Source organism: Thalassophryne amazonica, chromosome 20 (assembly GCF_902500255.1).
Source record: "Thalassophryne amazonica chromosome 20, fThaAma1.1, whole genome shotgun sequence".
In the NCBI taxonomy this organism is placed as follows: domain Eukaryota; kingdom Metazoa; phylum Chordata; class Actinopteri; order Batrachoidiformes; family Batrachoididae; genus Thalassophryne; species Thalassophryne amazonica.
Genome location: NC_047122.1, coordinates 11413095 through 11439014, shown reverse-complemented (window position 1 = coordinate 11439014; position 25920 = coordinate 11413095). Strand labels below are relative to the sequence as shown.

Below are 25920 nucleotides of genomic sequence, written 5' to 3'. Positions count from 1 at the left end.
TACAACTGTATGTAAATAATAACAATAATAGAGGGATTGCATACCCACCATGGATTTTGGCTGAGCAGGGGATTGTGGGAAATGTGTGCCTGCTGCAGACGTACAGATACTGGTCCGGTGCTTGGCTCTCACTCTCGCTTGGCACCTTGGAAAATCCTACAGCTAGCCAGGCCCCTGTAGTCGGTGCGGACCAAGGTAGCTTAGCCGCCATTAGTTCCCTCCCGGCAGATCCTGAGCAGCCGGGAAAGCAGGCCGACTGGGTAGTCCTAAACAGAAGCCCACTCGGCGACACACCCGCTGAGGATCAAACTCTGGTTATTGGCGACTCTGTTTTGAGAAATGTGAAGTTAGCGACACCAGCAACCATAGTCAATTGTCTTCCGGGGGCCAGAGCAGGCGACATTGAAGGAAATTTGAAACTGCTGGCTAAGGCTAAGCGTAAATTTGGTAAGACTGTAATTCACATCGGCAGTAATGACACCCGGTTACGCCAATCGGAGGTCACTAAAATTAATATTGAATCAGTGTGTAACTTTGCAAAAATAATGTCGGACTCTGTAGTTTTCTCTGGGCCCCTCCCCAACCGGACCGGGAGTGACATATTTAGCCGCATGTTCTCCTTGAATTGCTGGCTGTCTGAGTGGTGTCCAAAAAATGAGGTGGGCTTCATAGATAATTGGCAAAGCTTCTGGGGAAAACCTGGTCTTGTTAGGAGAGACGGCATCCATCCCACTTTGGATGGAGCAGCTCTCATTTCTAGAAATCTGGCCAATTTTCTTAAATCCTCCAAACCGTGACTATCCAGGGTTGGGACCAGGAAGCAGAGTTGTAGTCTTACACACCTCTCTACAGCTTCTCTCCCCCTGCCATCCCCTCATTACCCCATCCCCATAGAGACGGTGCCTGCTCCCAGACCACCAATAACCAGCAAAAATCTATTTAAGCATAAAAATTCAAAAAGAAAAAATAATATAGCACCTTCAACTGCACCACAGACTAAAACAGTTAAATGTGGTCTATTAAACATTAGATCTCTCTCTTCTACGTCCCTGTTAGTAAATGATATAATAATGGATTAACATATTGATTTATTCTGCCTTACAGAAACCTGGTTACAGCAAGATGAATATGTTAGTTTAAATGAGTCAACACCCCCGAGTCACACTAACTGCCAGAATGCTCATAGCACGGGCCGAGGCGGAGGATTAGCAGCAATCTTCCACTCCAGCTTATTAATTAATCAAAAACCCAGACAGAGCTTTAATTCATTTGAAAGCTTGTCTCTTAGTCTTGTCCATCCAAATTGGAAGTCCCAAAAACCAGTTTTATTTGTTGTTATCTATCGTCCTCCTGGTCGTTACTGTGAGTTTCTCTGTGAATTTTCGGACCTTTTGTCTGACTTAGTGCTTAGCTCAGATAAGATAATTATAGTGGGCGATTTTAACATCCACACAGATGCTGAGAATGACAGCCTCAACACTGCATTTAATCTACTGTTAGACTCGATTGGCTTTGCTCAAAATGTAAATGAGTCCACCCACCACTTTAATCATACCTTAGATCTTGTTCTGACGTATGGTATGGAAATTGAAGACTTAACAGTATTCCCTGAAAACCCCCTTCTGTCTGATCATTTCTTAATAACATTTACATTTACTCTGATGGACTACCCAGCAGTGGGGAATAAGTTTCATTACACTAGAAGTCTTTCAGAAAGCGCTGTAACTAGGTTTAAGGATATGATTCCTTCTTTATGTTCTCCAATGCCATATACCAACACAGGGCAGAGTAGCTACCTAAACTCTGTAAGTGAGATTGATTATCTTGTCAATAGTTTTATATCCTCACTGAGGACAACTTTGGATGCTGTAGCTCCTCTGAAAAAGAGAGCCTTAAATCAGAAGTGCCTGACTCTGTGGTATAACTCACAAACTCGCAGCTTAAAGCAGATAACCCGTACGTTGGAGAGGAAATGGCATTTCACTAATTTACAAGATCTTCACTTAGCCTGGAAAAAGAGTCTGTTGCTCTATAAAAAAGCTCTCCGTAAAGCTAGGACATCTTACTACTCATCACTAATTGAAGAAAATAAGAACAACCCCAGGTTTCTTTTCAGCACTGTAGCCAGGCTGACAAAGAGTCAGAGCTCTATTGAGCTGAGTATTCCTTTAACTTTAACTAGTAATGACTTCATGACTTTCTTTGCTAATAAAATTTGAACTATTAGAGAAAAAATTACTCATAACCATCCCAAAGACATATCGTTCTCTTTGGCTGCTTTCAGTGATGCCGGTATTTGGTTAGACTCTTTCTCTCCGATTGTTCTGTCTGAGTTATTTTCATTAGTTACTTTCTCCATACCATCAACATGTCTATTAGACCCCATTCCTACCAGGCTGCTCAAGGAAGCCCTACCATTAATTAATGCTTCGACCTTAAATATGATCAATCTATCTTTATTAGTTGGCTATGTACCACAGGCTTTTAAGGTGGCAGTAATTAAACTATTACTTAAAAAGCCATCACTTGACCCAGCTATCTTAGCTAATTATAGGCCAATCTCCAACCTTCCTTTTCTCTCAAAAATTCTTGAAAGGGTAGTTGTAAAACAGCTAACTGATCATCTGCAGAGGAATGGTCTATTTGAAGAGTTTCAGTCAGGGTTTAGAATTCATCATAGTACAGAAACAGCATTAGTGAAGGTTACAAATGATCTTATGGCCTCAGACAGTGGACTCATCTCTGTGCTTGTTCTGTTAGACCTCAGTGCTGCTTTTGATACTGTTGACCATAAAATTTTATTACAGAGATTAGAGCATGCCATAGGTATTAAAGGCACTGCGCTGCGGTGGTTTGAATCATATTTATCTAATAGATTACAATTTGTTCATGTAAATGGGGAATCTTCTTCATAGACAAAGGTTAATTATGGAGTTCCACAAGGTTCTGTGCTAGGACCAATTTTATTCACTTTATACATGCTTCCCTTAGGCAGTATTATTAGACAGCATTGCTTAAATTTTCATTGTTACGCAGATGATACCCAGCTTTATCTATCCATGAAGCCAGAGGACACACACCAATTAGCTAAACTGCAGGATTGTCTTACAGACATAAAGTGTCTAACCAGAAGTGGTTTGAGTGGAAAAAACATTGGTGTGACTACCATGTACGTTTTCTGGTGTCTAACCAGATCCTTACTCTGGATGGCATTACCCTGACCTCTAGTAATACTGTGAGAAATCTTGGAGTCATTTTTGATCAGGATATGTCATTCAATGCGCATATTAAACAAATATGTAGGACTGCTTTTTTGCATTTGCGCAATATCTCTAAAATTAGAAAGGTCTTGTCTCAGAGTGATGCTGAAAAACTAATTCATGCATTTATTTCCTCTAGGCTGGACTATTGTAATTCATTATTATCAGGTTGTCCTAAAAGTTCCCTGAAAAGCCTTCAGTTAATTCAAAATGCTGCAGCTAGAGTACTGACAGGGACTAGAAGGAGAGAGCATATTTCACCCATATTGGCCTCTCTTCATTGGCTCCCTGTTAATTCTAGAATAGAATTTAAAATTCTTCTTCTTACTTATAAGGTTTTAAATAATCAGGTCCCATCTTATCTTAGGGACCTCATAGTACCACATCACCCCAATAGAGCGCTTCGCTCTCAGACTGCAGGCTTACTTGTAGTTCCTAGGGTTTGTAAGAGTAGAACGGGAGGCAGAGCCTTCAGCTTTCAGGCTGCTCTCCTCTGGAACCAGCTCCCAATTCAGATCAAGGGAGACAGACACCCTCTCTACGTTTAAGATTAGGCTTAAAACTTTCCTTTTTGCTAAAGCTTATATAGTTAGGGCTGGATCAGGTGACCCTGAACCATCCCTTAGTTATGCTGCTATAGACTTAGACTGCTGGGGGGTTTCCCATGATGCACTGAGTGTTTCTTTCTCTTTTTGCTCTGTATGCACCACTCTGCATTTAATCATTAGTGATTGATCTCTGCTCCCCTCCACAGCATGTCTTTTTCCTGGTTCTCTCCCTCAGCCCCAACCAGTCCCAGCAGAAGACTGCCCCTCCCTGAGCCTGGTTCTGCTGGAGGTTTCTTCCTGTTAAAAGGGAGTTTTTCCTTCCCACTGTCACCAAGTGCTTGCTCACAGGGGGTCGTTTTGACAGTTGGGGTTTTTCTGTAATTATTGTATGGCTTTGCCAATATGAAGCACCTTGGGGCAACTGTTTGTTGTGATTTGGCGCTATATAAATTAAATTGATTTGATTTGATTTGATACACTCAGACAAAAAAAAAAAAGGCTCAGAATGCCGGGCATTACTTGTTGTGTCCCTGGATGCATCAATAATAAAATTAGGGATAAACACGTGAACACGTTTTTTGTAAGAATGCAATACAAGTGGATTCACAATATTGGAAGGACTGAAAATAACAGAAAGTTTAGTGAGTTGAAGCCAACATCAACCCACCGAGTCTGCAGCAGCCAGAAAACTTACATGGTAGTCACACCAATGTTTTTTCCACTCAAACCACTTCCATCACAAACAGCAATATAGTCATTTTGTCGACAACTTGTGGCAAAATTGCAGACACAGTTGATGCATAACATTGTAAATTCCTCGCCCGAGCAAATTTCTCCTGCCGTGTTTTAGAGGAGAAATTTTTCCCATTGAAAAAGGCAAAATATGAAGCATTATATGAGCATCTATATTATAATATCCAAGTGGCCTCTGTCTGTCTTTGTGCATGTGTGCATGCATGTGTATGGCTTTGATCATGCTTATGTACACTGAACAAAAATGTAAATGCCACACTTTTGTTTTTGCTCTCATTTTCCATGAGCTGATCTCAAACATTTTCTATATACACAAAAGACCTATTTCTCTCAAATATTGTGCACAAATCTGTCTAAATCTGTGTTAGTGAGCACTTCTCCTTTTCCAAGATAATCCTTCCCACCTCACAGGTGTTGCATATCAAGATGCTGATTAGACAGCATGAATATAGTGCAGGTGTGCCTTTAATTATGTACATTTTGGAGAAATTAGCGATTTTAGCTGATGAGTAAACAATGAACGTTGTGCTGCAATGCACCATTGGAGTTCGGGGTTTGGGGGTTTTAAATGTTGTTGCTGTGGTTTATATTAGTTTAACAGTGTTATTGATTTATTGTGTTTTTGTAGTTCAATTGGTTTAGTCACTTTAGTAATGTGCCATGTTGCTGTTACCATGAGTGAATTAAGTGTCATATTGCCAGTACCATGACTGACAAGTGTATTGGCTTTGATGCCTTCCACCACTGTCTCTGTTTCTGTGTGTCTAAAAATAGAAGCACAAGCGTGCCAGAATGTGGAAAAGACATACACTACACGTCAAGTCTGGTGCACACGTATTTACATGGCCGTGTTTCAGCTGCTGCTCAGTCTGTGTCCACATTTATTTATTTTTTAAGTCTGCAATTACACACTGCATTTGTGTTACTGCTTCTGGATGTGACTTTTATGATACATATTTGGTTTGGACTTGTGTGTGTGTTTCTAATGGCTAGTTTGACTAATTAAACAGTCACTTGACAGCACACCTCATGTTGTTTTATAATATATAACCTTAAAAATCTAAATTATCTAAGTACATAAACTCACCATCTTTAAGTATCGTCCATACCCCATGAGTCAGAGCTCTGTAGCTGCAGCGTTCAGATGCTGCACAGCAGTCATGTGACTGACGTGTCATGTGTGACTTTCATTGCTATAGCAACCAATGTGGATTCAATGTCAGATTAAGGCTGCAGTAAAGACACAGAAATCAGATCTGGTTCTTTGCAATATATAATGTGGACAGTCACTAACTGGCAAACACATCTATGGGATATTACTGTCAAAGTGTTTCAGAGACTTTTCATCATTTTTTAACTTAATGTCTAAAATTGATGGCATCTCATTTTACTAAAAGCTTAAAAGATTATCTGTCAGTTGGTACAAAATAAATGACTTCTTCATCATGTTCAACATTAATAGGCATTTCTTTTTATGTGTGTATGTCCAAGGGCGTAGGTTTGGTCTCAGCTTTGGTAGGGACAATACCACCCCCTCCCCCGGTCCCCCTGCCCACCACCACCACCCCCTAACCCACTCATACCATTAGATGCACAAGTACAGCATAATACATAACACATGACGACATAATGCTGAATAATTTAACACTTTATTTACAATATTAAGTGTGTAGGCAAACAAACAAATAGCTTAAATAACAAAATTGCACCCAAAATCACAAATCTATTCTATAGGCCTACACCTGAGAGAACAAGACAACAAAAAAAAAAATACTTGTGGAGCTAACAAAAAAAAAAAAAAAGTTTTTGCAACCAAGATGTATAATCTATTCTCTTCATCAATAATGCAGTTGTAGATATCTGGCAACCTAATTTGCCAAAAAAAAAAAGGGATTTCCAATGATATATATGGTGTATTACGGTAAACGTAAGCCTGTGATGTCATAACGCAGAGGAAAAACACGGAAGTTTCACACTAGTGCGCCGCTGATTCTCATTACCGTAAGTTCTCATGTAAGCCCTCATTCTGAAAAATTTCAACACTGACAGCAAGCCAAGAACCCGTGCTTTCCAACAGTATGCTATATGTTGCATATATTACGGTAAAATGCGTTCGGTGACTTTTGAAACGAGGGAAAAGTATGAAAAAGAGCGCAAAAGTGACAGAAAAGTACAGAGACAGACAGCAAACATAAATGTAGTAATTTTTGAGGAAAAGGCAGGGTGTTAGTGTCATTTGTGAATGTGTATGTGCGTGTTTGTGTGGGTGTGCAGTTTATTTTAAGTGTGGCGCACAGCATTGTTGGCAAGCCCCCCCGCCCTTCTTGTTTTTCTGCACCGGAGCCACCCATCCTCTGTGCTCCGGGACCTCTCACTTTACAAATTAAGCACTGCCTGCCACCACGAGATGCGCTTTGTTTACGTCCATGTGAGAAGAACGTGAGCCAATGAAATTGCAACATGGGTAACCCTGTCACTCTGGCACGTCGAAAACACAAAACGTGACGACTAAAATTATAGTATCGAGTTCGCAAAAAAATAGTGAATGATTTTGTTATATAAAAAAATGCTAAATATTGGTAGGGACTATTTTGCCATCCCAAAATATTGGTTGTGACTTGTCCCTATGGTCCATATGCAAACCTACGCCCCTGCGTATGTCATTTAGGCAAAAATAGGCTCGACGGGGCCTTTAGGATTAAAATCCTGCTGCCCTTCCAATAAAGAATTTTCAGTGCTACTTGGAAGTTTTTTGTCCTTCAGTTTATTTACACCAAATTTCAAATCTGGATGAAGGTAGATCCCAGGTTTGGCCTGAAAGAGTTTTGCAGAAAGTTCAACATCACTGCAATCAAAGGTCAAATTTTTGATTCCTACCAAATGTGGCATACAGGTGAGTTCCACTGGGGCCAACATTGAAGTCTTTGATGTGAAAGGTCAAAATTTTGATTCCCCCACCTCCACTGTGCGTTGCACTAAATCTGGCACACATACAGTATGTTGATGGGTTCCAAAATTCCTAGGCAAGGTCACTTTTGCTGAAGGTCAAACTTTGGGGTCATGGTCAAAGTCATGTGTGAATATTTTTTTGTTATAATCCTTCAAGGTCCATTGGCCAGTTTCAACCAACACAGTTCATTTTGGCAAAGGTCAAGTTCAATACAGTCAAACATGATTTTTCAACCCCATTTGAACCAAACCTGGCACATATATGTGGTGGGATTTCATGACATGAGTAAAGACATGCTTTAAATGTATTTTTCTTCCATCTAGGGAGCGAGGTGTGGAGAAGGTCTACGCTTCAGGAATGTGTCATGCTTTGTGTCAGATGGGTTGGGTCAGGCAGATGGCACCCTTGTGGATGATGAGTTGTGTGGAGATATGGAGCCTTTTGTGAATGGCGACACACATATCATTCTGCAGGAAGCCTGTACTGTTCCATGTCCAGGTTGGTGGCTCATTATTTGTGTAGGATTATCACTTTCCTAGTGGTTCATCATCTTTTGCTTTTTACTGATAACATCTGATTAAAATGATATATAAATAACAAGGCTCATCTGTCCACTGAACAAAGTCTGAAACTTCCACACCTGTGCACCTGTGAAAGGACTAGATCCAGTACTCTAGTACTCTAGTGAACCTTTAGGAGGAGCAAATTGGTCATAGTGTCTGTGGGATCCTCCCGAAGAAAAAACATTGAGACATGGGATGAACTTTTCATGTATTTTTTTTATAATAATCAATTGTACACATTGCTTTATCTCTTTAAAAAAATAATAAGTTATACATATACAGTAGTGTTCAGAATAATAGTAGTGCTATATTACTAAAAAGATTAATCCAGGTTTTGAGTATATTTCTTATTTTTACATGGGAAACAAGGTATCAGTAGATTCAGTAGATTCTCACAAATCCAACAAGACCAAGCATTCATGATATGCACACTCTTAAGGCTATGAAATTGGGCTATTAGTTCAAAAAAAGTAAAAAAGGGGGTGTTCACAATAATAGTAGCATCTGCTGTTGACGCTACAAACTCAAAACTATTATGTTCAAACTGCTTTTTAGCAATCCTGTGAATCACTAAACTAGTATTTAGTTGTATAACCACAGTTTGTCATGATTTCTTCACATCTGCGAGGCATTAATTTTGTTGGTTTGGAACTAAGATTTTGCTCATTTACTAGTATGCTTGGGGTCATTGTCTTGTTGAAACACCCATTTCAAGGGCATGTCCTCTTCAGCATAAGGCAACATGACCTCTTCAACTATTTTGACATATCCAAACTGATCCATGATACCTGGTATGCAATATATAGACCCAACACCATAGTAGGAGAAACATGCCCATATAATGATGCTTGCACCACCATGCTTCACTGTCTTCACTGTGAACTGTGGCTTGATTTCAGAGTTTGGGGGTCATCTCACAAACTGTCTGCAGCCCTTGGACCCAAAAAGAACAATTTTACTCTCATCAGTCCACAAAATATTCCTCCATTTCTCTTTAGGCCAGTTGATGTGTTCTTTGGCAAATTGTAACCTCTTCTGCACATGTCTTTTATTTAACAGAGGGACTTTGCGGGGGATTCTTGCAAATAAATTAGCTTCACACAGGCGTCTTCTAACTGTCACAGCACTTACAGGTAACTCCAGACTGTCTTTGATCATCCTGGAGCTGATCAGTGGGTGAGCCTTTGTCATTCTGGTTATTCTTCTATCCATTTTGATGGTTGTTTTCCATTTTCTTCAATGCATCTCTGTTTTTTTTTGTTTTTTGTTTTTTTGTCCATTTTAAAGCATTGGAGATCATTGTAGATGAACAGACTATAATTTTTTGCACCTGCGTATAGGTTTTCCCTCTCCAATCAACTTTTTAATCAAACTACGCTGTTCTTCTGAACAATGTCTTGAACGTCCCATTTTCCTCAGGCTTTCAAACAGAAAAGCATGTTCAACAGGTGCTGGCTTCATCCTTAAATAGGGGACACCTGATTCGCACCTGTTTGTTCCACAAAATTGACGAACTCACTGACTGAATGCCACACTACTATTATTGTGAACACCCCCTTTTCTACTTTTTTTTTACTAATAGCCCAATTTCATAGCCTTAAGAGTGTGCATATCATGAATGCTTGGTCTTGTTGGATTTGTGAGAATCTACTGAATCTACTGGTACCTTGTTTCCCATGTAACAATAAGAAATATACTCAAAACCTAGATTAATCTTTTTAGTCACATAGCACTACTATTATTCTGAACACAACTGTATAGCCTAAAGATGCTGGTCTGCTCTGTGTCAGTCTGATCCCATCAGATGTCAGAAGCTAAGCAGTGCAGGATCTGGTTAGTACTTGGATGGGAGACCTCTTCGGAACACCAGCGGCTGTGTGTGTTTCTCCGGGTAAAACTGGAGTTGCGTCAGAAAAGGCATCCGGCGTAAAACCTGTGCCAAATACCGATGCGGATCTGGCTGTATCCGCTGTGGTGACCCCGAACGATACAGGAGCAGCCGAATGGACAACAACAAAGCCTAAAGACATTTGACCATATACTTGAAGTCTCACAGCCTGCTGTGTCCTCAGTGTCCAATAATAAATCTTGCCAGACTTCAAGATCAGAATGTTTCGTCGGACACAACCAGTACACAGGTTGATGGAAATTCCAAGCTGTAATGGAGCAGCTGGTGGTAGTGATTTATTAAGATGGCACACCTTCACTTCTTCAAGAAAGTGGATTTGCTGCATGGCTAAATTATGTTCACTAGATGTACCTAATAAACTGGCAACTTAGTGTATATTTGTAGCGAAATACAGTAACCTTGATAACTCTTGCTCTCTCTCTATCACTCACTCACTCACACACACGCACACACACTCACCTGTTATCAAGTTACAATAATTAATGTATTTAATGATCACGGTGTAGAAGTGCTACAAACCGTTCAGCTGGCCGTTCACAGTGTATTATTGTGCTATTAGTATCTATAGGAATTTGTCTAATGTATTTGCACCATTGAACTGCTTTAAAACTCACTGCTGAATGAAGCTGTTGAAGTTTGATGAATTTGTTCGGCTGCACTCTGCTAACCACTCACTTCATCCTGTGAGATGAGCTTTGATTCAAAGCTTTGAATACTCCACCCTGTGGACTACAGTCTTTAATTCAAACTATGTGATATCCTCCCTTGACATCTAATGATATCATTTGAATAATTGGTATCATGGCTTAAATAGTCCTCAGTCAGCTTCTTGTTTTGAATTCAATCAGTGAAATGTTTCTAGTGAAAGCAAAGAGTGATTTGGGCAGATGTTTGCCTGGATGATGACTTGTGGCAAAACCACACAGACAAAATAAGAATAAAGTAGCTGTGAGTTGGACTTGGAACACAAAAGTAGTCAGTGTACCATTATTTTTTCTGTCCAGAGTCACAGCGAGTGAGTGAAACACCTCATGAGTGAGGTGAGTGACGTGTCCATTATCCAATACAATTTGATCAAAAAACATGAAAAAAGCATGTTGAAACTGATAAACTTTATTGTTTTTGTGTAAATATTTGCTCATTTTGAAATGGATGCCTGCAACGCGTTTCAAAAAAAGCTGGGACAGTGGTATGTTTACCACTGTGTTACATTACCTTTCCTTCTAACAACACTCAATAAGCGTTTGGGAACCGAGGACACTAATTGTTGAAGCTTTGTAGGTGGAATTCTTTCCCATTCTTGCTTGATGTACGACATCAGCTGTTCAACTGTCCGGGGTCTCAGTTGTCGTATTTTTCGCTTCATAATGCGCCACACATTTTCAATGGGCGACAGGTCTGGACTGCAGACAGGCCAGTCTAGTACCCGCACTCTTTTACTATGAAGCCATGCTGTTGTAACACATGCAGAATGTGGCTTGGCATTGTCTTGCTGAAATAAGCAGGGACGTCCCTGAAAAAAACGTTGCTTGGATGGCAGCATGTGTTGCTCTAAAACCTGGATGTACCTTTCAGCATTGATGATTTCATCACAGATGTGTAAGTTGCCCATGCCATGGGCAACTTACACACCCCCATACCATCACAGATGCTGAATTTTGAACTTTGCACTGGTAATGTTTCTGTGTAGGCTCTCAGTTGTCCAGGTGGTTTCTCAAGGTGTTAACCGGTTTAAAGTAAACTGGGATTTTATGCTGTCTGAAAATCCTCTGTTGTTTTTCCCCTACTCCTGCTAAATAAGGGAGAGACACTCTTCGTCTTGTCTCCGTCTCCTGTCTATCTGGTCTCTTTGTTCTCTCGGACTTCTGCACTTTGTCCAGGGACCATCATGGGTACCCACATACTGTGAGGGCTTTCCAGACGAGTTGTTGTTCTTTAGCCCTTCCCTCTGCAGTTGTGGGCACCTGTAGGGCTCTGTGTTGAAGAGTCCTGATCTCCCCGAGCTTGTGATCAAGGGGGTGGTTTGAGCCAAAGAGCAGATATTGGTCAGTGTGAGTGGGTTTTCTGTAAACCCCTGTCTGTTGCCTGTTCTGTCCAATTGTAACATCACAGTCCAAGAAGGCTGAATGGTTGTTTCTGGCATCCTCACATGTGAACTTGATATTGGAGTCCACTGAGTTGATTGTGTTCTGTAAAGTCCTCAACCTCCTGTTGCTTGATGTTAACCCATGTGTCATCGACATATCTGAACCAGTGACTGGGAGAGATGCCCGTGAAAGACGTCAAGGCTGTCTTCTCCACTCGCTCCATGTACAGATTGGCCACAATGGGGGATACCGGAGACCCCATCGCACAACCATGGATCTGCCTGTAGTAATTACCCCTAAACAGGAAATACGTGGTGTTAAGACAGATCTCCAACAGTTGGTAGATGTGGTCTGGTGTGAGTTTGGTCCTTTCAAGTAGAGACACGTCCTCCAGCAGTCTCTGCCTCACAGCTGAGACAGCCTCAGCGGTGGGGATGCAGGTGAACAACGATGTCACATCAAATGATATCATAGTTTCATCTGCCTCCAGCTGCAGGTCCTTGATCTTGTTCACAAAATATTGTGTGTTCTCCACATGGTGGTCTGAGTTACCCACTAGAGGAGCCAAAATCCACTTGAGGTGCTTGGCCAAATTGTACGTGATGGAATCTGTGCTACATACAATAGGCCTGAGTGGTACGTCCTGTTTGTGAATTTTGGGCAGTCCATAGATGCATGGAGTGGTGTCCCCCGGGTACAGTCTGTAGTATGCCTGCCTGTCGATGAGTCCCTCTTTCTCCAGGTTTTGGAGGTAGCTAATGATTTTCTTCTTATAGCTGCTTGTGGGGTCTCTCTTCAGACGTTCGTATGTATTGGAGTCACTGAGCAAGTTGTTGATCTTGGCCTCGTAGTCTGATGTGTTCAGGACCACCGTGCATCTGCCTTTATACGCTGGCAGGATAAGGATGCTTTGGTCCTTCTGTAGTGCTGCCAAAGCTTTCCGTTCTTCTCCTGTGATGTTGGACGGAGGAGGCTTAGCACTGTTCAGCACTGCTGTGACTCGTAGTCGTAGGTCCCCAGCTTCTGACTCTGACAAACTGTTATGTTTAATGGCTGACTCTACTGCAGTGATGTAATCTACTGTCGGTATATGTTTAGGGGTCACTGAGAAATTTAGTCCTTTTGCGAGCACATCCTTTTCTGTCTGTGTAAGAACCCTGTCAGAGAGATTCTTTACCCAATTTTCCCTGTTGTCACTAATTTGTCTGGGTGTATCTTTAAAACTACTCCCACTGAAAGTATGCCTTTTCTGCACTAAAAGGTTGTGAAACTTCCTGATTTGCCGCTCCTTACTTTTTAAATGCTCAGCCATTTGATTTTTAACTATGAACTTTGTGATCTTATTATGGGCCTCTTCCCCCACTAAAGTTTCTAACCTTTTGTGAAGACTATCAAGATCATTTTGGAGGTCTAATATTTTAAAATGAAGCCTTCTAATTCTAAGACCCAAAATCCTCCTAAGGTAACTGTGCTGGATCTTTTCTGCTGTGTGACCTGCTTCTAGTGCCTTTTGCTTCATGCATTTGGGAATAACATTGTTTTGTTTGCATTTCAGGTTAAATCTTAAGTGGTTTCTAAAGTTAGATATCTTTTTAGCAGTCTTTTCCAGCTTACGTACCAGTTCCAGGGCCTCATGCCCACAGTTGGTCGCAGTGTTTCTGTGTAGGCTCTCATTTGTCCAGGTGGTTTCCATAGTAGAGAAGCTTGAATCTTCGACTGGACTGGGTTGCTTGACGTGAGGACATTTTGCTTCAAATCGCAGAAGCTTCCGCAGCTAAAATTCTTGCTCTGATAGTCTGACTTCTGTCTTGACTCTTGTAGAGAAGAATAAACAGAAGCCACAAAAGCTGGAGTTTTAAACCTAACCAGACCCCTCCTACCGAGAGGCAGACTGCTAAGGCTAGTGACTAAACAATAGCTCTAATTAGCACCTATTGTGCTCTAGTTAGCACCCTCCTAATGACAGGGCAGCTGTCCCTCCTAAAGATGGAATGGATGCCTCTCCTGATGGCTCCCCTGATGACTCTCTTGATGACGTGAATGACTCATTACCATGAACAAAAGACTGAAACTGCTTTGACCTGAGTACCCCATTGTAAACAGGGGACAAAGCGTGTCTCAGACCCCCTCCCTGGTTAAGGCTGGGTTTCAGGTGTTTCACATAGAATGCCTCCTTGACCCCTCTCTCAAACCATTTCTTCTCTCTGGCTAAGATTTTGACTTCCTTGTCCTCAAACGTGTGGTTAGTGTGTTTAAGGTGGAGATGAACTGTAGACTGAGGTCCACTGGTGCCCTCTCTGTGGTGCTGGTATAGCCTTTTGTGTAAAGGTTGCTTAGTCTCACCTATGTAGTGTTCGTTACAGTTTGACCTGACATCTGATAGAATACACTACATTGCTCTGTTTGTAACTAGGGATCCTGTCCTTATGGTGAACTAATTTCTGTCTCAATGTGTTAACCGGTTTAACGTAAACTGGGATTTTGTGCTGTCTGAAAATCCTCTGTAGTTTTTGCACTGGTAACAATCTGGATGGTCTTCTTCCTCTTTTTTTCCAGAGGACACGACATCCATGATTTCCAAAAACAATTGTGTGTGGACTCATCAGATCACAGCACACTTTTCCACTTTGCGTCTGTCCATTTCAAATGAGCTCGGGCCCAGAGAAGGTGACAGCGTTTCTGGATGTTGTTGATGTATGGCTTTCACTTTGCATGGTAGAGTTTTAACTTGCACTTGTAGATGTAACGACGAACTGCGTTAACTGACAATGGTTTTCTGACGCGTTCCTGACCCTACGTGGTAAGATCCTTTACACAATGTCAGGTTTTAATTCAGTGCCGCCTGAGGGATCGAAGGTCACGGACATTCAGTGTTGGTTTTCGGCCTTATCGCTTATGTGTAGAAAGTTCTCCAGATTCTGTGAATCTTCTGATTATTTTATGGACTGTAGATGCTTCAATCCTTAAATTCCTTACAATTAAACATTGAGAAACATTGTTCTTAAACTGTTGGAGCATTTTTTCACGCAGTTGCTCACAAAGTGGTGATCCTCGCCCCATCTTTGCTTGTGAGCGGCTGAACCTTTTGGGGATGCTCCTTTTATACCCAGTCATGACACTCACAATTAGTGTCCTCAGTTCCCAAATGCTTATTGAGTGTTGTTAGAAGGATAGGTGATGTAACAGTAACACAGTGGTAAACGTACCACTGTCCCAGCTTTTTTGAAACGCGTTGCAGGCATCCATTTCAAAATGAGCAAATATTTGCCCAAAAACAATAAAGTTTATCAGTTTGAACATTAAATATATTGTCTTTGTGGTGTATTCAATTGAATATAGGTTGAAGAGGATTTGCAAATCATTGTATTCTGTTTTTATTTACATTTGACACAACGTCCCAACTTCATTGGAATTGGGGTTGTAGTCCAACATGCTAATGGTCTTTGTTTTATAGTCCTCTATCTCACTCGCATCTGTACTCACAGTTAAAATCCTTCTAATTAACAACAGTTTCCTCCTGAGAGACACTGCTTTTAAATATGTTGGATAAAGTTTTAAGGAACTAATATAGTTTAGTTTCTAAGGGGGGTGTTTTAAATTAAAAGTCAAGTTTAACCCTCTTGAATCTTCAACATGTGGACCTGCTACAAACACAGAAAACTCTGTCTTTACCTTATTTTAACATGCGAGCACATTAAAGACTGAGATTTATAAGTGCTTTTTGTTCTCTCTCATTCTCCGGCCAATATCACATCACTGTCTGCTTGGGTAAAAACATTGTTGACACAGACAGTATTCCATTTTCTTTTCCTAGTATAAAAACAGGATTCCTCTCATGGACTCTGTGTGTTCTCTAGGAGAATGCTACCTGACAGAATGGACAGTTTGGAGTTCATGCCAGCAAAGCTGTGTGAGAGGAGTTGACCTGGGCTTTGGTTCAGTGCAGGTCCGATCCAGAGCAGTTGTGGCCCAGGACCCAGAGAACCTTCTACACTGTCCACCTCAGGAGCTGGAGGCCCGTCCTTGTACAGGTCAGTGTTCAGTTCTGCTTCTACTAAATTAGATTTCAAATAATAAACAGGCACATAATGCTGAGTTTTGTTCACAGCAGGTCATTCAAGTTTACAAATTCAGAATTTTTCTAATCTGACTTTGTTTGTAGCGGCATGGTGCTTTAGTGCGTGGGTTCTCAGTCCGGTTTTCAAGGACCCCTGAACCTGCATGTTTTCCATCTCTCCCTGCTCTGCCACAAGCTGATTTGCTAATTCAGGTGCACAGCCAATCAACTCTTGACAGCTGAATTAGCATATTCTGTAAATGAGTCCCATCTTTGGCTCAGCAAGTAACTTTCCTCTTGATGGCGTTCCATCAAGAGGACCTTGTAGAATGTCATCAAACGCATTGGAGTCCGGGGATGGGCACTGAACTGATGGACGTCAGGCCCTGTACAGGACGTACATCTTCTACACATTTTTTCTCTGATCTTTGAACATTGGAGCACAAACCTTGTGAATGCTGATCCTCTGATCATCAAGGAGTTCATTTGGTTTTGTCAGTGACTTAGATGTGTCGCAAAAACTTTTTTTTTCTTTACATGCCTGAAAAACTGTTATCTCTTTTTTTTAAAGTCATACCTCATGCCATCCTAAACATCCCACACAGTTTGATAAGTGTTCACATAAACGTGATCCAGGAGGGATCCTGAGTCCAAAGAGGAATTTTTTTATATTTTCCCAATCGTATGGCTTACAGTGTTGGGCACACTTACGATAATCCAATAATTATCGAAGATAAATTTTTTATTATCGGATTATCTTTTCAGATAACTTTGAAAACCATTATCAGACTAATTATCTTCAAATAAATTTTTGTCCAGTAATTTTTAGACTATTGATGTGGTAAACAAAAGTGAACAGATGTGTAGTTCTACTCTCTACAAACAGAGAAGAGCTGCTTCTAGGATAAACCGCTCTATCCTCTACAGGCAAGGGAGAACTGCCACCAAAAAAACAAAACATTGCTTTTAACCCCATACTGATATGTGGCCAATATCACCCAAGTCATCCAGAGGCATACATTTTTAACTTATGGTTCAAATTTTAACCAAACTTATTTTGGACAAGTTATTTAAATTAACATCACTTCTGAAGTTTTATAAAGTGAAAATATCAGATATATGTTTTAGTTTTAAAGTAATGCGCTAATTTTTAAGGTTTTAATGTGGTCATGCTGTGCCCAGCAGTGTATTATGGGTCGGATAGGGTAATCTCAGTACGGTAATCTCAGTACGTTCACGACAGGGGAAATGCATTTGAGACACTCTGATCAGGACAACAGCATTAAAATCTAGTGCCTAAAACTCTCGTGAATATAGTCTCTGGGTTTATAAATGTTGTTTTTGTGTTTGCTTTTATTAAATTCCACGCATCTTAAACGTAGGAAGTAGTAACACAGATGATCTGGAATTTGTTTCGGCAAGTTTTCAAGGTCTCTACTGCCGTCTACTGGCCAGTAGTGTTCATGGCAGTGCTCAGACTGAAGCTGGGCAGACACTGTACCAGAGAACCACACAGTGTAAAAGTTCAGAGCGCCCGATTTATGTTCTCACACGCATTGTACATTAAAAAAAAACCACACGTCGGACTCGTGTTTCCAGAAGCAAAACGTAAACAGAAGCTTTTTTTTTTTCCAAACTTAATTTACAAAAACTCTCGATGGGAGACATCAAACTTAAAAAAAAAAAAAAAACATTACAAGACAGGTCTGCGGTGTTTGAACAGGCACAAGAATATGAAACAGGTTTGATTTTTATCTGACCATACGATCGGCAATCAGGAGGTGGTCGTGAGATGTTAAACGCAGCTTGTTACTCCATGTATACTAAACGATGCAGGACGCACGATTAACCTGAAACTCGGTGTAATCCAAAAAATTCTCACACGAATGAAAAATCAGCTGGAAAAGCGCCAAAACTTGCATTGGCACCAGTAGTTGGTAGTGTTATATTTATTTTGACACCGGTTATATCAGATGGTTATCTAATTACAATTTGTTTTTTTTGTTGTTTTGTTTTTTTGAAAATGCCTTTTTTAACAAATAAAAAATGGCATATTTTACAAAAGCACATTTACCTGTAAACACCAACACACGACACACCTCACATTAATGTGTTGGTTCACATAGAATTAATCAACCAATCAGTGTAGCGGAGGCACATTTTACCCAGAATGCCATCTGTTTGTGTTTGTTACAAAACTTCAGAATTAGTGCATTATTCAACATTAAAAGATATATGTTATATCTTAACGTTGCACAAATGACATACTTGACATTAATGGAGTTATTCTATCAGTATTCATTTTATTTATACACCAAACCATAAGTCAGCATTGCTTTATTTTCCAAGACCTCGGCCTGATGGTAGCGCTGTGATTGGGTAGAGTTGAGCTTTCTGGTTCTTCTCAGTTGTGGCTGTGCTGAAAGCCATGTAGTAAACTGGAGCTTCCAGCAGGGGGCAGGATGCTGAAAGACAAAAGTGTTGATTTATTGTTTGGGTCTGTTGTTGCTTATGATGCTTCCGAAAGTGATTGTGGTGTTAAAACTCAAAATCAGCTTGTTAGTAGTTGCAACTATACCGGAAACAATACTGGAATTTATCAGTTATCTGTAACTTCTGATACATTTTTGGGTGGTTTATTGTTTTATTTTTATTGAAGATAACTTTTCGGTTATCTGATTATCTGTTATTGAAGTTAATTTTTTGGTTATCTGTGCCCACCACTGTCTAGCATACTGCCATAGTATGGTACTATGCTTTCTACCCTTTTAAATTCCTTTTATTAATAAACAGAGTGGGCTGTGGCCTCATCTTTATATAAAGTTTGGGTCTGTTAGTGAAGCTTAAGGCTAGTGGCCAGTGATCGCTTTAGTATTTCTTCTGTTTTACTTGTTGCTAAATGCTGACAAATTATACAGTATTTGTTGTCTTTCTGCCACCTGATTCAGTTTTTTTTTTTTCTCTCTCTCTGTTTAAGGTGCAGCTCCATCCAGAGATGGGAGTGGGTGTTTTTCTTCTGCAGGCCTCCCATCTTGTGCACCATCATGGACTCCCAAAATCTCCCAAAAATCTTCCTGTATAATTTCCTGTATTGTCTATTGTGTCGGTACCATGGCCCAAGCAGAGGGTCACCCTTCTGAGTCTGGTCTGCTTGAGGTTTTTTTATTCTTCAAATCATCAGAGGGAGTTTTCATTACCACTGTTACCTGTGTGCTTGCTCTTGGGGTTGGTAAGGTTAGACCTTACTTGTGTGAACTTGATAATAACTTGGTTATTATCTATCATCCACCTGGTCATTACTGTGAGTTTCTCTGTGAATTTTCAGACCTTTTGTCTGACTTAGTGCTTAGCTCAGATAAGATCATTATAGTGGGCGATTTTAACATCCACACAGATGCTGAGAATAACAGCCTCAACACTGCATTTAATCTATTATTAGACTCAATTGGCTTTGCTCAAAATGTAAATGAGTCCACCCACCACTTTAATCATATCTTAGATCTTGTTCTGACTTATGGTATGGAAATTGAAGACTTAACAGTATTCCCTGAAAACTCCCTTCTGTCTGATCATTTCTTAATAACATTTACATTTGCTCTGATGGACTACCCAGCAGTGGGGAATAAGTTTCATTACACTAGAAGTCTTTCAGAAAGCGCTGTAACTAGGTTTAAGGATATGATTCCTTCTTTATGTTCTCTAATGCCATATACCAACACAGTGCAGAGTAGCTACCTAAACTCGGTAAGTGAGATAGAGTATCTCGTCAATAGTTTTACATCCTCATTGAAGACAACCTTGGATGCTGTAGCTCCTCTGAAAAAGAGAGCTTTAAATCAGAAGTGCCTGACTCCGTGGTATAACTCACAAACCCGCAGCTTAAAGCAGATAACCCATAAGTTGGAGAGGAAATGGCGTCTCACTAATTTAGAAGATCTTCACTTAGCCTGGAAAAAGAGTCTGTTGCTCTATAAAAAGCCTTCCGTAAAGCTAGGACATCTTACTACTCATCACTAATTGAAGAAAATAAGAACAACCCCAGGTTTCTTTCCAGCACTGTAGCCAGGCTGACAAAGAGTCAGAGCTTTATTGAGCCGAGTATTCCTTTAACTTTAACTAGTAATGACTTCATGACTTTCTTTGCTAATAAAATTTTAACTATTAGAGAAAAAATTACTCATAACCATCCCAAAGACGTATCGTTATCTTTGGCTGCTTTCAGTGATGCCAGTATTTGGTTAGACTCTTTCTCTCCGATTGTTCTGTCTGAGTTATTTTTATTAGTTACTTCATCCAAACCATCAACATGTCTATTAGACCCCATTCCTACCAGGTTGCTCAAGGAAACCCTACCATTATTTAATGCTTCGATCTTAAATATGATCAATCTATCTTTATTAGTTGGCTATGTACCACAGGCTTTTAAGGTGGCAGTAATTAAACCATTACTTAAAAAGCCATCACTTGACCCAGCTATCTTAGCTAATTATAGGCCAATCTCCAACCTTCCTTTTCTCTCAAAAATTCTTGAAAGGGTAGTTGTAAAACAGCTAACTGATCATCTGCAGAGGAATGGTCTATTTGAAGAGTTTCAGTCAGGTTTTAGAATTCATCATAGTACAGAAACAGCATTAGTGAAGGTTACAAATGATCTTCTTATGGCCTCAGACAGTGGACTCATCTCTGTGCTTGTGCTGTTAGACCTCAGTGCTGCTTTTGATACTGTTGACCATAAAATTTTATTACAGAGATTAGAGCATGCCATAGGTATTAAAGGCACTGCGCTGCGGTGGTTTGAATCATATTTATCTAATAGATTACAATTTGTTCATGTAAATGGGGAATCTTCTTCACAGACTGTTAATTATGGAGTTTCACAAGGTTCTGTGCTAGGACCAATTTTATTCACTTTATACATGCTTCCCTTAGGCAGTATTATTAGACGGCATTGCTTAAATTTTCATTGTTACGCAGATGATACCCAGCTTTATCTATCCATGAAGCCAGAGGACACACACCAATTAGCTAAACTGCAGGATTGTCTTACAGACATAAAGACATGGATGACCTCTAATTTCCTGCTTTTAAACTCAGATAAAACTGAAGTTATTATACTTGGCCCCACAAATCTTAGAAACATGGTGTCTAACCAGATCCTTATTCTGGATGGCATTACCCTGACCTCTAGTAATACTGTGAGAAATCTTGGAGTCATTTTTGATCAGGATATGTCATTCAAAGTGCATATTAAACAAATATGTAGGACTGCTTTTTTGCATTTACGCAATATCTCTAAAATTAGAAAGGTCTTGTCTCAGAGTGATGCTGAAAAACTAATTCATGCATTTATTTCCTCTAGGCTGGACTATTGTAATTCATTATTATCAGGTTGTCCTAAAAGTTCCCTGAAAAGCCTTCAGTTAATTCAAAATGCTGCAGCTAGAGTACTAACGGGGACTAGAAGGAGAGAGCATATCTCACCCATATTGGCCTCTCTTCATTGGCTTCCTGTTAATTCTAGAATAGAATTTAAAATTCTTCTTCTTACTTATAAGGTTTTGAGTAATCAGGTCCCATCTTATCTTAGGGACCTCGTAGTACCATATCACCCCAATAGAGCGCTTCGCTCTCAGACTGCAGGCTTACTTGTAGTTCCTAGGGTTTGTAAGAGTAGAATGGGAGGCAGAGCCTTCAGCTTTCAGGCTCCTCTCCTGTGGAACCAGCTCCCAATTCAGATCAGGGAGACAGACACCCTCTCTACTTTTAAGATTAGGCTTAAAACTTTCCTTTTTGCTAAAGCTTATAGTTAGGGCTGGATCAGGTGACCCTGAACCATCCCTTAGTTATGCTGCTATAGACTTAGACTGCTGGGGGGTTCCCATGATGCACTGAGTGTTTCTTTCTCTTTTTGCTCTGTATGCAGCACTCTGCATTTAATCATTAGTGATTGATCTCTGCTCCCCTCCACAGCATGTCTTTTTCCTGGTTCTCTCCCTCAGCCCCAACCAGTCCCAACAGAAGACTGCCCCTCCCTGAGCCTGGTTCTGCTGGAGGTTTCTTCCTGTTAAAAGGGAGTTTTTCCTTCCCACTGTCGCCAAGTGCTTGCTCACAGGGGGGTCGTTTTGACCGTTGGGGTTTTTACGTAATTATTGTATGGCCTTGCCTTACAATATAAAGCGCCTTGGGGCAACTGTTTGTTGTGATTTGGCGCTATATAAATAAAATTGATTGATTGATTGATTGATTGATTGATTGATTGAAGCAACTTTGTTGTGATTTGGCACTATTTAAATTTAAATTGAGGAATATATCAGGGGCCTGATTAAAATTTTGTGTGAGACACCAGCAAACAAAATTGTCTTTATAAATCATATGCTACTTTGAATTATGCACAGAAGGATCTGGTTCATATCTCGCCCTCTACAAGTCACAAATGGTCAATCAGAAACACCTCATGAATATTCAAATATACACTTGATCAAATCAAATCAAATCAATTTAATTTATATAGCGCCAAATCACAACAAACAGTTGCCCCAAGGCGCTTTATATTGCAAGGCAAAAGCCATACAATAATTACAGAAAAACCCCAACGGTCAAAACGACCCCCTATGAGCAAGCACTTGGCGACAGTGGGAAGGAAAAACTCCCTTTTAACAGGAAGAAACCTCCAGCAGAACCAGGCTCAGGGTGCCTTGATGCCTTGGCACTTGATGCCTGAAACATGAACCTATCATGGCAACTGAGAGGAAAAGTAAGAAAAAAAAATTGGAAACAGAAATCAATGCACAGTGGCATAACAAAAAAAAACAAAACAATAAATGCTGCGAGTGGCAACACTAGGTAGCGATGGCGAGCCTTAGAGTCATGGTGCTGCTTGTTTCTTCTTCATTTTGAGATCACAATACTAAGGGTCCTTCACACATAACACAATTGAGGCAGAAGGGCACACAAATGAGGAGTCAAATGCCACTTGTGAAAAATCGGAGCCTCCTGTCGCCACAACCATTCATGCACTGCAGCAGCCGAAAGACAAAGAGTGCTCTGCGAGTACTCATTGGATCCCCTTCTTGGCAGGTGTCGGCCAAATTCCAGGTGTCACACATGAACCTCTAACACTGCTCGTTGGACACTTAGAAAAGGCGGGGCTATTTGTGGTCCTGGTATGACAGGTGAGAGCAGCTGACCACATTCGAGCTGTTTGTGAAAATTGTCTAAGTGCCCACGAGTGTGGTGTCACCAAGCAACCTACATGGGTGTGGTTGTGCCGAGCACCCCCGCCCCAACACATGTGGCGTGCAGGGGGTAGCACACTTGCATGACATGCTGATATTTATGTACAGAAGATCACATGGGACCCACCATTAACAGCTGGAAATGACAGCTCAGTGCACGCTACATGTTACATTAAAAACACAGAGACCACCACCAGGACAGGTATATAAATATTTACGGCAATAACTATATACACAATAGGGTGGTTCAAAAAAATAAAAGTTGGAAATTCATTACTCTCACCCCTTAATTTGATGATGCTTTGGGAAAAAAGAAAGCCTGCCAAATATTTTTGTCATACATTAATATTTAGAGGTAGCACATCATAGCTGAAGGTTGTAAATATATCAATTATCGCTGCCCGAGTGCCCGTGCAATAGGTTATCCATTATCCAGTATCTAATCACATCACTTATAAAGAGGATAGAAGTTAACCACCTGAGTGTAACTAAAGTATAATTTTATATTCAATTTAAAACTATACCTGGGTTTAAATATATCTCACAAACAACATACTTTCAAAAATGTTATTTTAGGCTACAAGCTGAAAATTTTGCTTCAATTCACAGCTTTTTTTTCTTTCAGATCTTTGGTGATGGTGAATCTAACATGAGATAAATGTAAAAAGAGACACTTGCTGACTTAACATGCTTAACCATTAACTGGAAACTTCAGTAAAGCATGTCAGCTACTACAACCCCTGGCAAAAATTATGGAATCACCGGCCTCAGAGGATGTTCATTCAGTTGTTTAATTTTGTAGAAAAAAAGCAGATCACAGACATGACACAAAACTAAAGTCATTTCAAATGGCAACTTTCTGGCTTTAAGAAACACTATAAGAAAACAAGAAAAAAAGATTGTGGCAGTCAGTAACGGTTACTTTTTTAGACCAAGCAGAGGGGGAAAAAAATATGGAATCACTCAATTCTGAGGAAAAAATTATGGAATCACCCTGTAAATTTTCATCCCCCAAATTAACACCTGGGGATGAAAATTTACAGGGTGATTCCATAATTTTTGCCAGGGGTTGTAGAAGTAGAATATTTGTATACCTTATTGGTTCCACCGACTGAAATAAAGGGAAACAAATTGCCCTCAAATGGGCAAATACTCAAGGTATTTTTCTTCAAACACACTGATTTGAAGAAAACTGTCCATGATGCTGCTGTGACCTCTATAGACATGGCAATTCCTTTTTGGGAGAGAGCTAGAATCCCACTGAGGGCAAAGCAGCATCTGATCACAAAGTTAGAAAAGGTGTTCGGAAAATGGAAAACATTGAAAAAGACCAAGAATCGCAATACAGACAAGCAGAAGAAAGATGAAACAGTGTTTTGTGAATCTTTGGAGGACTTGTTTGACATGGCACATCAGGATGTCCTAACAATGATAAAGTTTGAAGATGACAGACAGTTCCTACTTGCTCAGCGAGAGAAAGGTAGAGGATGCATGACAGGCATAGATAAAATACAAACTGCCAAAGAACAAAGAGCAGAAAAAAGGAAAGCTGCAGAAGCAAAATACAAAGAGAAACTGGAGGAGCCTGGACCATCTAATGTCTCACTACCTGACACTGTCTCCAGCCAGAGTGAAGAGAACACAGAAAGTCCAGATGAAGAATTTGTTATGCCAGTGCCACAAAAAGCCAGTAAAATTAAAGCTGTTGTAACACCAGGACTTGCAGCAGCTTTGGATAGGACCAAAACAACAGACAGAAGGGCCACCTATATTCTGACTGAAACGGCAGCAAGTCTTGGTCATGATGCAAGCAACTTAAATATCATTATCATGTAAAGGATGTTCTCTTATGTTACACAGCTGTATAATTGGTTCTTGTGCTGATTCATACATTTTTGAATATTAAGTACTGCAAGGCATCAAGAATATTATTGTTTGGAGCTAGATCAAAATATATGTGGAAATATATAAAGCATAGACTTATTTAAATTTATCAATAATGAAACAGTATTTCATCAATAAAATGAAAATGCAATGTTTGATTGTTACAAAATCTTCGCTACCCCAGTATGTAGGTATTGTAGGAGCATGATACATGTACGAGAAGAACTGCATCTCACAATTCATGTTTTAGTGTTAACTGTTTTATGGGATATGAAAAGATTTGATTTTCCAATGTATTGCCATAATTTCTGTCCTGACATATCAATATTAAACTGACAGAAATAATTTGGAAATATCTGGAAATGACCATACTATATGACAAAGTTATTGCGAGCAAAATCTTTAAGGGGTGTGTGCTACCAGTAAAAATTATTAGAGTTTTATGAAATTGTACATGATGTGTTTTTATGTTAGGTACAACAAATTTAGAGGGTGAGACTTGAAGTTTTTTGAAAAAAAATTTTTGACCATTTTTATGGACCACCCTAATACACAATTACATAACAAATAACTGAAATGATTAATCACAGAGCAAAGAAAAGGAGAGTGACACTTTGTTCTAGTGTCTGAACGAATAGGTGGGTGTGTCCGCGCGATCCGCTGCTGATGAGATC

General features: G+C 40.1%; 1 protein-coding gene across 1 annotated transcript in view; it reads left to right on the top strand.

The window, feature by feature from the left end:
* The window catches only part of LOC117501852 (thrombospondin type-1 domain-containing protein 7A-like), a 316378-nt gene that overhangs the window by 256102 nt on the left and 34356 nt on the right, over positions 1-25920 (top strand). Inside the window, exons 22-23 of the mRNA XM_034160813.1 lie at positions 7835-8009; positions 15928-16101. Coding sequence (XP_034016704.1) covers positions 7835-8009; positions 15928-16101 — 349 coding nt within the window. The remainder of the gene's footprint in view (positions 1-7834; positions 8010-15927; positions 16102-25920) is intronic.